Source organism: Bicyclus anynana, chromosome 6 (assembly GCF_947172395.1).
Source record: "Bicyclus anynana chromosome 6, ilBicAnyn1.1, whole genome shotgun sequence".
NCBI lineage: Eukaryota > Metazoa > Arthropoda > Insecta > Lepidoptera > Nymphalidae > Bicyclus > Bicyclus anynana.
In genome coordinates, this window is record NC_069088.1 from 103,351 (window position 1) to 120,080 (window position 16,730).

At 34.6% G+C, this 16,730-nt stretch overlaps 1 protein-coding gene across 9 annotated transcripts in view; it reads left to right on the forward strand.

Annotated features, from left to right (window-relative positions):
* Nucleotides 1–3,119: 3,119 nt before the first annotated feature.
* Nucleotides 3,120–16,730, forward strand: part of LOC112051181 (MOB kinase activator-like 2) — a 43,733-nt gene continuing 30,122 nt past the window's right edge. For 2 of the 9 annotated variants that reach the window (XM_052881911.1, XM_024089710.2), the window contains exon 1: nt 15,798–15,930. Coding sequence is in view for 3 of the 9 variants with exons in the window: in XM_052881909.1 (XP_052737869.1) it covers nt 15,791–15,930 (140 nt within the window). In the remaining 6 variants the exon portion in view is untranslated. Of the gene's footprint in view, nt 3,615–3,759; nt 3,781–15,774; nt 16,183–16,730 lie in introns of those variants that run through there. The other 7 variants (XM_024089708.2, XM_024089707.2, XM_024089709.2 and 4 more) reach the window with 7 other exon arrangements.

Sequence of the window (16,730 nt, forward strand, 5' to 3'; positions counted from 1 at the left end):
GACAGGTACAAAACTGGCTTTGTTACACAAGAAGGACACTTTCAATGGACGTGTCTTCCGTTTGGATTAAAGACTGCGTCTGCCATTTTTCAAAGAATATTGGGAAATATTATAAGAAAATACGAACTTTCTGGTTTTGCAGTAAACTTTATAGATGACATTTTAATTTTTTCTAAAACTTTTGGAGAACATATATTACATATATCTAAGTTACTTGAGGCAATACTAAAGGAAGGCTTAAAACTGAAATTTTCAAAATGTACTTTTGCGGAAAAATACGCAAAATATTTGGGTCACATAATAGAAAATAATTCAGTAAGGCCTTTGAAAGATTATTTGTCTGCTGTAAAAAACTTTCCACTTCCAAAAACAAAAAAAAATATACGCCAATTCTTAGGAAAAGTTAATTTTCATCATAAATTCATACCACACAGTGCAATTATTTTAGATCCATTACACAATTTATTAAGAAAAGATGTGAAATTCATATGGACTGCAGAATGTCAAGAAGCATTTGATAAAATAAAAACATTATTATGTTCAAAACCAGTTTTAAATATTTTTGACCCAGGACTACCAATATACATTTATACAGACGCTAGTATAAAGGGTGTAGGAGCGGTTTTGAAACAAAAAGATAAAAATCAGGATATAAGACCAGTTGCTTATTTCTCAAAAAAGTTAACTGAAACTCAAAAAAAGAAGAAAGCTATATATCTAGAGTGCCTAGCAATAAAAGAATCTATAAAATATTGGCAACACTGGCTTATGGGAAAAGAATTTATTGTATATTCAGATCATAAACCATTAGAAAATATGAACATTAAATCAAGGACTGATGAGGAACTAGGAGATTTGATGTATTATTTATCTCAATATAATTTCAAGATAAAATATAACCCAGGAAAATCCAACCAGGAAGCCGACTGCTTAAGCAGAAACCCAGTTTTAGAACCACACGAAAACAGAGATGATTGTTTAAAAGTTGTAAATTTAATAAGTCTACAAGATATAAAGAATGACCAATATAGAAATCAAGACCTGCAAAAACAAAAACTTATTAACAAAAATGGAATTTACTACAAAAAGAATAAAAGACGGGAAAAGATTATATTATCAGAAGAGATGAGCATAAATCTTATAAAAGATGTTCACGTTAGTTATTGTCACATTGGGAGGACCCACATGATAAATAAATTAACACCATTTTATACAGCAAAAAATTTCATCAAAAACATTAAAGAAATGTGTGATGAATGTGAAACTTGTATTAAAAACAAATCAAGGAAGAAATCGAAATATGGTTTAATGTCTCATTTAGGTCCTGCAACACAACCTTTTCACATTGTATCAATTGATACCATTGGCGGTTTTGGAGGATTACGATCAACAAAAAAATACTTACATCTTTTAGTTGATCATTTCACAAGATATGCTTATATTTCTACATCCAAGACACAAAGCTCTACAGATTTTATTAAACTAATGAAAAATGTTACAGAAACTTACAAAGTAGATATGGTATTAACAGACCAATACCCTGGTATCAATTCCAAGGAATTCAAAGAATTTCTGAACCAGGAAAATATAAAAATGATTTTCACTGCTGTGGATACACCTTTTTCAAATGGACTTAATGAAAGGCTAAATCAAACATTAGTCAATAAAATAAGGTGTAAGATTAATGAAAATCAGAATAAAACAGCATGGAGTACAATTGCGCAAAAATGTGTAGAAAAATATAATGAAACAGAACACACTGTTACGAAATTTGCTCCAAAATACCTTTTAGAAGGAGAAAATGTGAATATTTTGCCAAATGAACTGAAATCAAGATACACTAAAGACGATCTAGAAAGAGACAGAAAACTAGCTCTGGAAAACACACTAAAATCTCACAATTATAATAAAAAAATATTCGACCAGAATAGGCAAGAATATATATTGAAAATAGGAGATAGAGTATATGTAGAAAACGGAAATCGTTTAAATAGAAAGAAAACCGATGAATTAAGAATTGGACCGTTCAAAATTGTACAAAGGATTTCCAATTCAATCTATGAAGTTGATACCGGCCACAAAAAAGCGGAATCAAACTTTTATCATATCACAAAACTGTATCCTGTTCTTAATGAGAGAACAATTATAAATTAGAGAACATTATTTAGATAAAGTTCTTTTTTAAGGGGGGGAGATGTAAAAAGAAAACCTCTTTAATATTATTTCTTTTTGGTACTTTTTTTTCATGACATTGTCACATTTGAAATATTCGATATATTATTTTTGACTTATTAGCAAAACATTAAAATTTTTATTAAAATATAAAGTAAATGTAAATAATAGCGTTGAATGTTGTTTTTATATTTTATTTATAGGTAAGTTTTAGTTTAGTATTTAATTTAATAATTTAATGTAAAATATTGTAAATAACAATTATATTTTATTTATAGAAACACAATCAAGCTTTTATTACAACTATCACATTTATGTGAAATAATTATCATTATATATATATATATATATATATATATATATATATATATATATAAAAAATTCACGAAATTAGATTGTAACTAACGTCTACAAACAATAAATACCTCCTTGCCAAATTTTAAGTTTTTAGCATAAAAAATCAAGAACTCTCATTCAAATTTGCGAGAGCCTTTAGACCTCCTTAATCAGGCTCTGTCGCAAAATTGGTTTGTAACAGACACCTACCAACTAAAAACCATCTCCCTGCCAAATTTCAATTTTGACGCTTAAAGAATGAGGAACTTTCATACAAATTTGCGAGAGCCTCTAGACCTCTTCGGATATCACAAAATTCGTTCTTAGCGGATACAGGATACTCACTAACTATAGACTACCTCCCTGCCAATTTTCATCTTTGTATGTTAAGCGGTTTTCTCGAGAGATTGACCTTTCGCATTGATATATATTATGAAGACTAGCCGACGCGGACGACCAAACATTATTTTCCCAGTTTGAATGCTACCTTTGAACTACAAAAAAAGTTGTCTCAAAAAAGTAAGAACTCGAAAATGTCAAAACATTTGATAAAAAAATTAAATGTCAAAATAGTCTGTTCTAATGTCAAAGTCAATTTATTTATTTCAATTTTCAGTTTTCAGTTCTGCCAACGTAATAATTTCACTAAATATGTATTTATTTTTTATTTAGTCGGTTAGTCCATAAATGTCGTTGTTAATAATTTGGTCTTCAATACCTTGTAATTTCCTCGGAATTAACTTTTATGTTTTCCAACCGAATATCGTTTTGCGAGTACAGCGTCGCTGTATTCCGACCTTGTAGTTCGTGATGAAGTCGAAGTTGCGCAACATGGCGAGCTAGACTCAGCTGTGCTCGGACGGAGACTCTGTTTCGGTGACTGACACGCTCTAGTTAACAGTATTTTAAAGTTAACAGTTATCATAAGTCGGTTTGAGCCTTCGGTAAAGGTGATGGGACTGGCAGTGCTGTCGTGTGGCTAACCAGCGCAGGACTGTGCGCGCCGAACTCCGCGAATACTCGGTTCCGTTCCGTCGCGCGCATCAATCCGACAAGCTGGAGCGCCTGCCGGAGTACCTGCGGGACACAGTCGACTGGTTCATGGGGTGAGTCGCAGCCGCCGGCGGGAGCGCGAGCGCCTCCCACTGTTTGCTTTCTCTACCTCTCCCCTGCTGGCCAGTGCCAGTGCCACTCGTGAGTGCCCTGCACGTGGCGGCTGATGCTGTGCTCGTGTTGTGATGCAGTGGATGCACTAGAGCCACTGCGATGACTGTGAATAGTAGATGAAGATGTACAATGCACATCAATAACTGGCTGCTGATGCTGCTACTGCCACGGCATCCACGTCCGGCAAATATTTCCAATATGAATTTATTGTTTTTAATAGACAATACACAAGTCTGTTAACAAATAATATATTATATAAAAATACTTAATGGTATGAGATCTGGCATAAGAAATATATGCCCTTATTTGTTATTTCATTGGGTTAAGAAATAAATAACAGAAAATATTCACATTGACACATTGCAAATAGGTTGCCTAGTTAAATTGTGGTCAGATTAACTTGGCAAGCTTAGAAAACTTGGCATCCTTAATAAAGTGAAGAGGTATTTCACACCAGAACAGCTTCTATCCTTATATCAAGCTCAAGTTAGGTCGTGTATGGAGTACTGCTGCCACTTCTGGGATGGTTCTGCCAAATATCAGCTTGCTGCTTTGGATTCAGTGGATAAATGTGCTAGAAGGCTCATTGGCAATGAGGCATTATCAAACTCTAAACTTCATAGCTTAGAGCATCGCCGAAAGGTTGCCTGTCTATCAGTGTTCTACAAGATATATTTCGGGGAGTGCGCTCAGGAACTGTTTGATCTTGTGCCACTTTCGCCGTTCTAACACAGGACTGCTAGGCATCGCAGACATCTACACTGCTACGTCATCGATTTTCCTCGGTCGCATACTAAGCGGTTTAGTTCCTAAATCAAATCAAATCAAAAATCATTTATTTCAAGTAGGCTCAGTTTACAAGCACTTTTGACACGTCAGTTGACTATTTGTAAAGATTCTACCACCGGTTCGGAAGGCAGGTTCTGCTGAGAAGATACCGGCAAGAAACCCAACAGTTGCTCTTTTGAAAAAGTCATACAGTATTATAATTTACAATTGATAACAATTACTGTTTACATTTCTTATAGTTTTACTTATAGTTTTAGTCCTCTTTTCTTATACGCTCTGCAAAGATGTGGAATGCTCTTTCAGCTTTTGTTTTCTGCACCTACAACATGGGTATCTACAAGTCAAGAGTGAATAGGCATCTTTTAAGCAACCGTGTTCCACCATAGGCTGCATCATCGCTTACCATCAGGCGTGATTGCAGCCAAGCATTTGCTTATACAAAATAAAAAAAAATAAAAAAATATTAATTAAATGATTCTTGCCCTAGTTGACAGCAGAGCTATGGCTCTCCTGTCAGAAACCGCCCTAAAGTCACACAACTCACCTGCTCAAAGTCTAATGACTGATCGCAGATCCAAAGAGAAATAAAAAGGTTGCCATCATGCCATGAATCATCTATACTACAGCTGTTCCTAATGAATACTGTTTACCAACAAAGAAATTAGAAATGAAGGTAGAAAACGCATGTCATTTCATAACTTATTTATTCTATATTATGTATGGTTTGTTATTAAAATGTTATATAAAATATATTGATCATATCCAATTGTTCTAAGCTTATTAATCAAATTTATTTTCATTAATTTAAGAACAAGTTAATTATAATTATTATTAGGTGTGAAATGACTAGTGATTTATACCCTCATTTTTAATTTGTTTGTTGGTAAACAGTATTCATCAAGACAGGCTGTAGTATAGTTCATAGTTTGCTAGATTTTGTATGAATAATGTGTTGGCTGCAATTGAACTGGGCAACCTATTTGCAATGTGCGATTGTAAATAACAGATGAGTGTATATATTTCTTATGCCAGATTTTAGACCATAACTGTCACATAATCCAAATATTAAAACAAAGTGTTGTGCTGCTCACTTTAAAAAAAAACTCTGAAAGTAGTGTCCATGACTCTGTAGTCATCAATCTACTTCAGATACTGAGAATTACGAGCTATTGTCTCAGCTTTGCATAGTCAGAAATTAAGTAATGGTTGGGTTTCCGTTTGTAAAAGAGAGATTCATCAGTAAAGTAATTTCTTCAATAATTGTTCTACACAGAATTAATAAATACATTGGAACTTGCTTCTGTCACTTTTAGTTTTAAAAAGTCCATTCCGTCCATCCGGGGGCATGTCCTAAACAACACATGTATGGTGTACAAATATAGCACTAACACACTCCTTACATAATTAATAATTAGGATGTTGACTGAAAAATATGTTCAGTGTTTAAAAAAAGAACAGTTAAAAGATATTATTACAACTACTTATTTTATTTTTTATTTACACAGGACAGACATACATGAAAATTCTTTCTAAAAAGTCCCATCTATCACATCTTTCTAAGTTATTATGGATACTTTTTAAGCTATCCATGTAACACACACCTTTATCCATCCTTGCAGTTTAAAATACATAATAGGTCAGTTGACACTTTTTTTGAAATGGTCTTAAATTGTTCATTATTGTTGTACTTGATTGAATTTTTGTTTTTCATATTTTTTTGAGACACGATTACATGAAAACTTTAGTTTTTAAATATATTTTTGAAAATTCAAGCCAAAATGCCTGTCGGCCATGACCGTCAATATTTCGACTGTTTTATGACATCACTATAATAAATCCCTTACAAATGGAGCATTTGACAAAACTATTACTTAACATTTAGTTTGACGTTTAATGTGTTAGAGATGTCACAAAATGGACGACAGCATATGTAATATTTTAATTGTGTAGGAAGACAATCCAAACCCCTTTCGGCTTCTACCGGTACCGAACGCTAAATCGCTTGGCGGTACATCTTTTGCCGGTAGGGTGGTAACTAGCCACGACCGAAGCCGCCCACCAGCCAGACCTAGACCAATTAAGAAAACCTCAATCGGCCCAGCCGGGGGCCGAACCCAGGACCTCCGTCTTGTAAATCCACCGCGTATACGCCACGGAGGTCGTCAGAAGCTACTACGCCACTTTATATGCGAGTGTCAGGCAATTTATTCCTCCGTGTTGTTCTGTGTTCGGGAACCGTAACTGTGTGGATGAAACCGCGGGGCGTCATTTAGCGGCATTTTCGTGTCTTTTACAAATTTTGTATTATCTCCGAAACTATATGACTAATTAACAACCTGTAAAACGCAAATCTTATCTCTATAATATCCTCTTGATTATAAAATAATTAATTTTGATAACGATTTAAGTTAAGTTATGTAAATAATGACGCAAACCTTAGTATATTATTTAAATAATTTGTTAAAATACAAAAGGTTCTATATCTGCTAAAATATAGAAGATAGATATATGCTGTCACGACATTTTTTGTAGAAAATGATGTGATCTGCAATATTTTATTCTAACATCAATAGTTTTTGCAGTGCATACCATGTAACCAAAACTTTTGTACACCTTGGGTTACATAATTGGAGATTCAGGAAGGATGCCTAATTTTTTTGAAAATGTAATATAGCCTATAGCCTTCCTCGATAAATGGGCTATCTATCACTGAAAGTATTTTTCAAATTGGACCAGTAGTTCCTGAGATTAGCGCGTTCAATCAAACAAACAAACTCTTCAGCTTTATAATATTAATATAGATTAATCAATACTAGTTTGAATAATATATACTATCTACTTTTCAACTGACATTTACTGTGTCCTGTAAATATTACGACATACTTTACAGGCTTATAGCTGACATCCAGGCCCACTAAAATAACGCAATATATGTTAGTTTTAAAGTTACATTGGTTTTTGTACAAAAAAAAATCCCTACCTTCAATGCAGTTTAGTCATACCATGTGCTGAAAAATTACATGAAATGTTGGTTTTTTCTTCTACAATGTGAGTTTTTCCCAAAACTCACATTGAGCCTAAGTATTTTTATTGCATGTACTTTTGATGGTCACAATGAAAAAAAAATGTACTAGGCAGTAAAGTCAAAGTCAAGTCAAAATTCATTTATTTCAATTAGGCTTAGTTTACAAGCTCTTACGAAACGTCAGGTAATAATATTAAACTTAAGATAATGGTGATAATAATTATTCGAAAACTTAAAATTAAAGTTACGAGGGTTCCAAACGTGCCTTCGCGTCCGAGAAGAGTCCACAGCAAACTCAGCCAGGTTTATCATATATAAATCACAAAAAACGCCTAATGCATCTTGTGACTCTTCCCAGGCTTCAAAGATATGTTGAAGTAACTCAACACCTGCGTTGGTTGTTGAGCGACCCCTTGTAAAACCAAACTGCTTAGTGTGCAATAGATTATTGACACTAAAATAACCAAGTAACTGATTTAACATGAGCTTCTCGAAAATTTGGCTGAAGGTGGGTAGTACTGATACCGGTCTATAATTACTGGGGTAGTAGTACTACCTGATTTAAACAACGGAATTACTTTGCTATGCTTCATCAAGTCAGGAAACACACCACAATCAATACAATTATTAAATATATAGTATATTTATAGTATATATAGTATATTTATATATTAATGAGGTTTCTAAAGATGTAAGAAATCTCACTTGCTATTGTGTTCTACTCGTTGGTTCATTTTTCTCCAAGTAACTAGTAGATATTGTTACAATTTTCAAATTATAAAATTACCTACACTTCTTTTTCAATTCAACTGCTTATACTGTGATTCAATGTAAATTATTTTTAAACAAATTTTAATAAGTAACGATTTTTACATAATCAACCCCTTTCAGAATTCAAATAGCAATTGTGAAGAAGTGTTTAAGAATAATGTCTTACATCTTATCAAATGAGCATGTTTTTCATGTGCACATTCTGACTTTATTTCTTCCAAATGAATAAAAATATCTGCCTACTTGCCTAAATTTATTAATACAGTCATTTGTATTGACTTGGTATTGAAAAAAACTGATTTATTTTTTTTACTCACTTACTTGCTTACTCACACATCTGTAGCTTGGAAGAAAAAATTTGGAATGTGTACACTTTAAAATCTTTTTCTGGTATTGAAAATTCAGCACCCCCCATACATTTTTACTAGCCACTTTGTAACTACAAGGAGTTAACACAAGTTTTATACCAATATACAAACCTCAATTACGAGTTATTTAATTACTTAATTAAGTACAAGTTTTTAAAATGATGGTACATTTCAGGTCCATACATTTTTTTACAGGACAATTTTTTTAAATGTAGTATGTTGGTAATTTATTCCATAATGTATAACAAAAATTAGATCTTTAAAATCTTAATTACAGCAGCTACAGCATTGGAAAAACTTGAAAAATCCGTTTTTGAACTTGGAAAATTGGATTCAAGATAGAAAAATCCGAAAAAAAATATAACTTGAGCTTTTGGGAAAACTATTCAAATTAGATTTAGATAACTAGGTGCTGTATCTACCATTTGCATTTAATCCATTAATTACGGGACATCCTGTATATATATAAAATGAATTTTGAATCTTCTTAATCGCAAAGCTCGAGAACGGCTGAAACAATTTCGCTAATGCTTTTTTTTAGAATACTCCTTGAAGAAAGAGGATGGTTCTTACGGAGAGAGAGTTTAAAAAGACAAAAATAGTTATTTGTTCAACAAGTGAGCAAAGTTTAAATTTGTTCGTCGAGTGTCGAGTTCCATATCCATAGCGTAATGAGGGATTCAAAGGCACAAAAGACAAATACTTTGCTCTCGTGTGATACCTACATAATTTTTTCACCTCAATAGCGAAAAAATACAAGATGTGTAATCATAAGCTTTTAGTTATTTTCTCTCGACTTTGCCGGTAAAAAGTCCAATTCGCTGTCAATTACTTGTTGTTTTAATTTAATCGGAGTTAAATTTTCACTCGTATCAGTCACTATTATAACCTTTTCACTTTTACAATATTAGTGTATTACAAAATTTATTGAAAAAAATATATAAAAATGAATTTTAATAAAAAAAAATCAACCGTCTTCCAACTCAAAAATTAACCTAAACTAAAATGCAAAAAATAACATTTTACCTATGTGCTACCTTCTGATCAGTTTGAAGGCGGTGCCAATAAAGTGTCATGTTTTAAGCCGTTTCTGAAAGACTTGACTCTTCTTCATCTTCATCACCAAACCCCTAATACAGTCCAGTAGCGAGGGGCAGAATTTTGTACTAGATAACTCGATCGCTCGAGTCTCAGAATAACAAATATAGAAATCTACGTATATTTGACATTTTTATTCACGTACGAATTAAACTTTATTTTACTAAATCTTCCTAGAATATATCAATCAAAAGCACTAAACAAACACAATTACACTTGTATTTATGTAATTTCTTCAGGATGCCATTCAGGATTTATGTAATTTCTTCAGGATGCCATTCAGGATTTATGTAATTTCTTCAGGATGCCATCATCAGATCCTGACATGAAAAAAATGGGACCATCCTGGAATTAAACCCTTCAAAACAAAAAAATAATTTTCAAAATAAATAATAATTAATTTGATGTTATCACGTTGTTATATGAATTGATATATTTGAATAAGATAGTTGACTCATATCAAAATTAATATAAAGTATAAAAAATATCACATATACACATACATACATTTTTAGAAGATGGTTCCATATAAATTTGGAAAAACAATTCCAACCCTAAAGGTAGGAAAACAGGGGATGATTGAATTTTTACCCATTAATTACAATATAAAATCACTTTTTATATTTGGAAAAACAATTCCAACCATAATTTAGAAAAAAAAGGGGTGACAAGATTTACCCCTTAATTTTAATGTAATTTCAAGCATAATTTTAATGTAATTCCAAGCATAATTTTAATGTAATTCCAAGCATAATCTTAATGTAATTCCAAGCATAATTTTAATGTAATTCCAAGCATAATTTTAATGTAATTCCAAGCATAATTTTAATGTAATTCCAAGCATAATCTTAATGTAATTCCAAGCATAATTTTAATGTAATTCCAAGCATAATTTTAATGTAATGCCGAGCATAATTTTTTAATGAGAGGTCTGATTTTGAAATTGTTTTTACCACTAGAAAGCCTCGTTATTTGTAAGTGTTATAATCTATATTTTATTCTTGTATTTTCACGAAAATGCGGGAACTACGCGGGTGAAACAATAAATGAAAGAGAACTTAAAAAAAATTATTATTTTAATTAAAAAAAAATTGAGATTGCTCATTTTTAACAGTTTTCTATACACTATTAAAAACACATTTCCAAAGTTTATATAAAAATTAATTGATGATTAGCTGTGGATTCCGAGGTTTTACCATTTTTAGGGTTCCGAACGTACGTACAAAAACGGAATCCTTATTAAGTCTAACGGCACTGCACTACAGTAAACAACGAAAGGTATAAACGAATAATAGCAAAATGTTGTCTAAAATGTCGAGTTATGTTTCTTTTTTTTCTTGTTACATTGTATAGGCTAACGCGGCAGCAATCATGCTTGACAGCAAGCGATGATGCAGTCTATGGTGGAACGCGCTTATTATTTTGTGTACAAAAAGTGTAAAAACTATAATTACACGCATAAATATAATGTAAGTAAACATAAAATTGTGCATGTATGCGCTCAGGTGAGTAGCTAAAGTCGTCGTCATCAACCCATATTCGGCTCACTACTGAGCTCGAGTCTCCTCTCAGAATGAGAGGGATTAGGCCAATAGTCCACCACGCTGGCCCAATGCGGATTGGCAGACTTCACACACGCAGAGAATTAAGAAAATTCTCTGGTGTACAGGTTTCCTCACGATGTTTTCCTTCACCGATTGAGACACGTGAAATTTAATTTCTTAATATCACGGCACTTAAAGAGCTGTGATAGCCCAGTGGATATGACCTCTGCCTCCGATTCCGGTGGGTGTGGGTTCGAATCCGGTCCGGGGCATGCACCTCCAACTTTTCAGTTGTGTGCATTTTAGGAAATTAAATATCACGTGTCTCAATCGGTGAAACATCGTGAGGAAACCTGCATAACAGAGAATTATCTTAATTATCTGCAGGCCTAACCCCTCTCATTCTGAGAGGAGACTCGAGCTCAGCAGTGAGCCGAATATGGGTTGATGACGAATGAGTAGCTAAAGTAGAATCACTTTTTGCGGCGCTTCTGCAGGCACGCAACATATATTTTAAAATGTCGTCGGATGTAACTAAACATGTATGCTTTTTGCAATTCTTCCTCTATCTATGATCAAATCGTTGCTTCCTACTAAATTTCAGAAGTACCCTGTAGGTTTTGATTATTTTGCGAGTGTCAGAAAATTTGCAGCATAACCGTATCTTTTGATTGTGTTGGCTTAGAAGTTTGATTAAGTATTTCACAGCTCTAAAGCCTAGTTCGGACTACTTTAACATTTTAGTCGAGTAACGTACTAAACTACTTGCTACTGTCCAAAAATTTGTTCGAGTGCAGTTCACAAGTGAGTGGTGGTTTGCAAGATGAACAACATACAACGCAATAAAGTAAATAAACTGATTCAGCTAATCACAATGACGCTATAAAAGAAGTGGATGAGGAAATTTGTGTGATCAAAATGAACGCTATAATAGAGTCAAATAATACATAAAACAAGCATATTCAGGAAGTCCTCAGAAACAGCTCCGATTTTGATGTTTTTTTTTTTAAAGTCATGTTTTTTTATGCTATTTAAAATCAGAAATGTTTTGGTGCGAAATGATTTATATTGTTAAAAAATATCTATGCAATTTATATCAAAAATAATTTTAAAATACTACCGACTTCAAAAATACAAACGTATACAGAAAACTGATAAGCGAAAAAGAATATTATATTATAATATTTTCTATCTATTGATCACTTTCATGGCGGTGCCAATGGTCTAATTAATGGGCCGACAATCAGTCATCCATTTTCACCATTTTTTTACCATTTTCTTAGCTTTAGGTTTCGAATTGTTTTTTTATATTTATATGAGACTATCTTCGGAATATACCCTTTGTAATAAAAAAAGAATTATCAAAATCGGACCACTCAATAAAAAGTGTTACTTAGTTTTACACTAAAATTAATGGGTAAACAATCAATCGTCCCCTGTTTTCGTGTAAAACCAAGCATAACTTTATATTGCGTTGACCGAAGGGTACATTTGTACATGGTCCTATACATATACATTGAAAAGATCTATTTCAACTCTAAGAGTAAGAAAACAAGGTATGATTGATTGTTTACCCATTAATTTTAGTGTAATACCAAGCATAACTTTTTATTAAGTAGTCCGATTTAAATAACTCTAGAAAGGATATATTCCGACAATGGATCATCTAATATATAAAATTCTCGTGTCGCGGTGTTCGACATTGAACTCCTCCGAAACGGCTCGACCGATTTTGATGAAATTTTTTGTGCATATTCAGTAGGTATGAGAATCGGCCAACATCTATTTTTCATCCCCCTAAATGTTAAGGGTAGTCCACCCCTAAATTTTTTTTTTTATTTTTTAGGCAAAATTTTTTGTTTTTATTTTTTTATGACACAGCATACAAAAATACATACAACCCTAAATTTTCACCCCTCTACGATCAACCCTTATATTTTATTTGTTAATTAAAAACTATACATACAAATGATTTGTAACTAAAACGTAGTCAATTTGAGCTTTATTGTTATTGAATAAAGTTCATATAAATAATAATTAACCTATTTCTTATATTTTTCGAGCTTCTATAGAATCCGGTATATTCCCCAATATTTGGAAACAAGCTCTTATTACTCCTATACCTAAAAATACACAAAAACACCTTATCACTCAATATAGACCGATTTCTAAATTATGTATTTTTGGTAAACTTCTCGAGAAAATAGTTTCAAGTCAACTATCCTCAGCTATTCGGAATAACGTTAACGAAAATCAACATGGTTTTATAAAGTCTCGTGGTGTTGAAAGTAACCTAATTATGTTTACAGATTTTTTATCTCGGTCGATGGATAAAAACATCCAGGTAGATGCCGTGTATACAGACTTTTCCAAAGCTTTCGATAAAATTAACCATGATTTACTTTTAGAAAAGCTTTGGAAATTAGGAGTTCACGGTAATCTGCTCAGATGGATTGAATCTTATATTAAAAATCGTAGTCAAGCTGTTTGTTTTAAAGGTTTTCGCTCAAAATTTTTATTAGTTCCTTCTGGCGTTCCACAAGGCTCCCATTTAGGCCCAGTGCTCTTCTCATTATACATAAACGACATAGGAGACTACCTTGTTAATAGTAATTATCTGCTATATGCTGACGATACAAAACTATATAGAGCTGTAACATGTATTGCTGATTGTCAGAAGTTACAGGAAGACCTCGATAATCTATTAGATTATTGTGCACGTAATCAGCTTTTTCTAAATTCTGATAAATGTAGTATTATATCTTTTACTAGAAAAAAATATCCTTTGAAATTTAATTATAAACTTTGTAATAACACTCTTATGCGTGTAAACCAGATTCGTGACTTAGGTGTATTCTTAGATGATAAACTTACATTTAACTTACATATAGATAAAATAATACAACGATCATTCAGAAATTTGGGCTTCATTAACCGAACTACTAAACCATTTAGTAAATCGATCACTTTAAAAATATTGTACTTTGCATTTGTTCGTTCAACACTAGACTTTTGTTGCATAGTTTGGAGCCCATTCTACAAATTTCATATTGATCGTATCGAAAAAGTTCAACGTAAGTTTATTAGAACCTTAAACTTTCGTTTTAACTTCCATTGTGATTCCTATGAAAATTCCTTAAAGCATCATCGTATTTTAAGCTTATTTAATCGACGAAAGCAATTTGATATCACATTCTTATATAAAGTAATGAACGGCATGATCGATTGTCCCGGGTTACTATCTAAAATTAATTTTTCATACCGATTTAAACTTCCTAGTCGCCCCAACCGTAAATTTAATTTATTTTCACCTCCCTACTTTTATAAAAAATATACACGCAACTGTTGCGTTTCTCGAGCTATGAGATTATATAATGTTGAATTTTCTCATTTAGACCTAAGTTTTAGTTCTTTAGATGTAATTAAAAAAGCATGTTTTAAAAAATATCAATAATAATACTTCGATTATAACTTCTGTACCTACTCACTATTTCCGATGTTCAAACTCTTTTTTATATTTATAAGTACTTTTTCGGCAATGTATTGTCTATTTTGATTGTATTTTCTTATAATTAGTAATATTGTTTTGTAATGACTGTTTTTGCCAAAATAAATAAAAATAAAAATAAAAATAAAATAAAAATAATTAGAAAACGGGGTAGGGGTAGGGTAGGGTAGGGGTAGGGTTGGGGTAGGGTAGGGTAGGAGTAGGGTAGAGGTAGGGTAGGGGTAGGGTAGGGGTAGGGTAGGGTAGGGGTAGGGTAGGGGTAGAGTAGGGGTAGGGTAGGGGTAGGGTAGAGGTAGGGTAGGGGTAAGGTAGCGGTAGTTGAAAATTTACATCGAGTTTCACGCGGACGAAGTCGCGGGCATCCGCTAGTTATAATATAAATTTTAAAAAATAATTTCAACCCAAAGGGTAGAAAAACGGAAGATGACTGATTGTATTCCCATTAATTGTATTGTAAAACTATGCGTAACGTATTACGATGTGGTCCGATTTCGATAATTCTTTATATGTTGTAAAGGGTATATTTCGAAGTAGGTCCCAAAGGTTAATTTGGAAAAAAACATTTTTCTCAGAAAAAGGGTCACGACAGACGGACAACGAAGTGATCCTATTTGAGTTATGTTTTTTTCTTTTGAGGTTCGGAACCCAAAAACGTAAAATTGGTAAATAAACAGTACATAGGTACATACAAATAATATCACCGCCAATTTACCTCGTACAATTCAATTCAATAACAAGCAGAAAAAATATTTTGTTTCGAATATACACTAAACATTGCACAGCACGTGATAGATTTGTACTAAGCACGCTCGGCTCGCGCGAGGCCGTCTCGCCGCCGCGTGATCCAATTACGCGCCGAGCGCGGAGCCTACGCACAGGCAGCGCCTCCGACTCCGCGCGCCGCACGCTCGGCTGACGAACGTCATCGCGCCACTCGCGGGCGGCGCGGGCGCTGACAGCGGCGGGGCGCGGCGTCAGTCTCGCGCGGCGCGCCCCCGCGAGCGCCGGCCGCATGAGCGGCGACGAGGCCCCGCGCCGCTGGCCCGCGGCCATCCTGCGGCGCCCCGGCGGCCCCGCCGACCGACGCGCGCCGCTGCCGAGCCCCGCCGCGCTGCCGCTCGACCTCGACGACACGGTCTCGTGCTTCTGCAGGTGCCGCCCCCGCCCCCCTCCCCGCGCCGCGCCGCACGAGTGGCGCGACGTCACTGCCGTGCCGATCTATGGCCGATAGCGATAACCGCAGTGCTCGAGCACGGCCGAGCCCGAGGAGGCGGGCGTCGACGTAGACACGCTAGCGCGCGTAGGGCGTCCTGCGGCACGGCGGCGGACGGTCCGTCGGCGGACGACATGCTAACTGTACTGTCCGTTGTTGCAGGTGAGTCGCATGCTCGCTCGCCGCGCCCCGTAAGTTGATGACTTTCCTTTGCCTGCCGCCGCACGCCGCTCGCCGCTCGCCGCACGCCGCACGCCGCACGCATCACACTCGTAGCATGCCCATCCGATAACATCGACCATCGCATTAATCGCACGGTTTAGCGACTGCTTTAGCGTTCTCTATCAATTTATCAATAAACTAGCTGACGCCGCGCGGTTTTACACGCGTGGTTCCCGTTCTCGTAGGAATACAGAGATAATATATAGCCTATAGCCTTCTTCGATAAATGGACTAACAAACACAGAAATAATTTTTCAAATCGGACCAGTAGTTCCTGAGATTAGCGCGTTCAATCAAACAAACAAACAAACTCTTCAGCTTTATAATATTAGTATAGATTTTGATTCGGCGGCCCTGCGCCCTGCGTACTGTACACCTATAATATTTCGCAATTTGACGACGCCAGTATCGAGAGATTACACATTCCAATGATTAACTGAAGATAATGGAAATGTTAAGTTCATTGCGCGGCAGTCGGCATTGTTCAGCTCTCTGTTGTGGCTGATCATTGTAACCA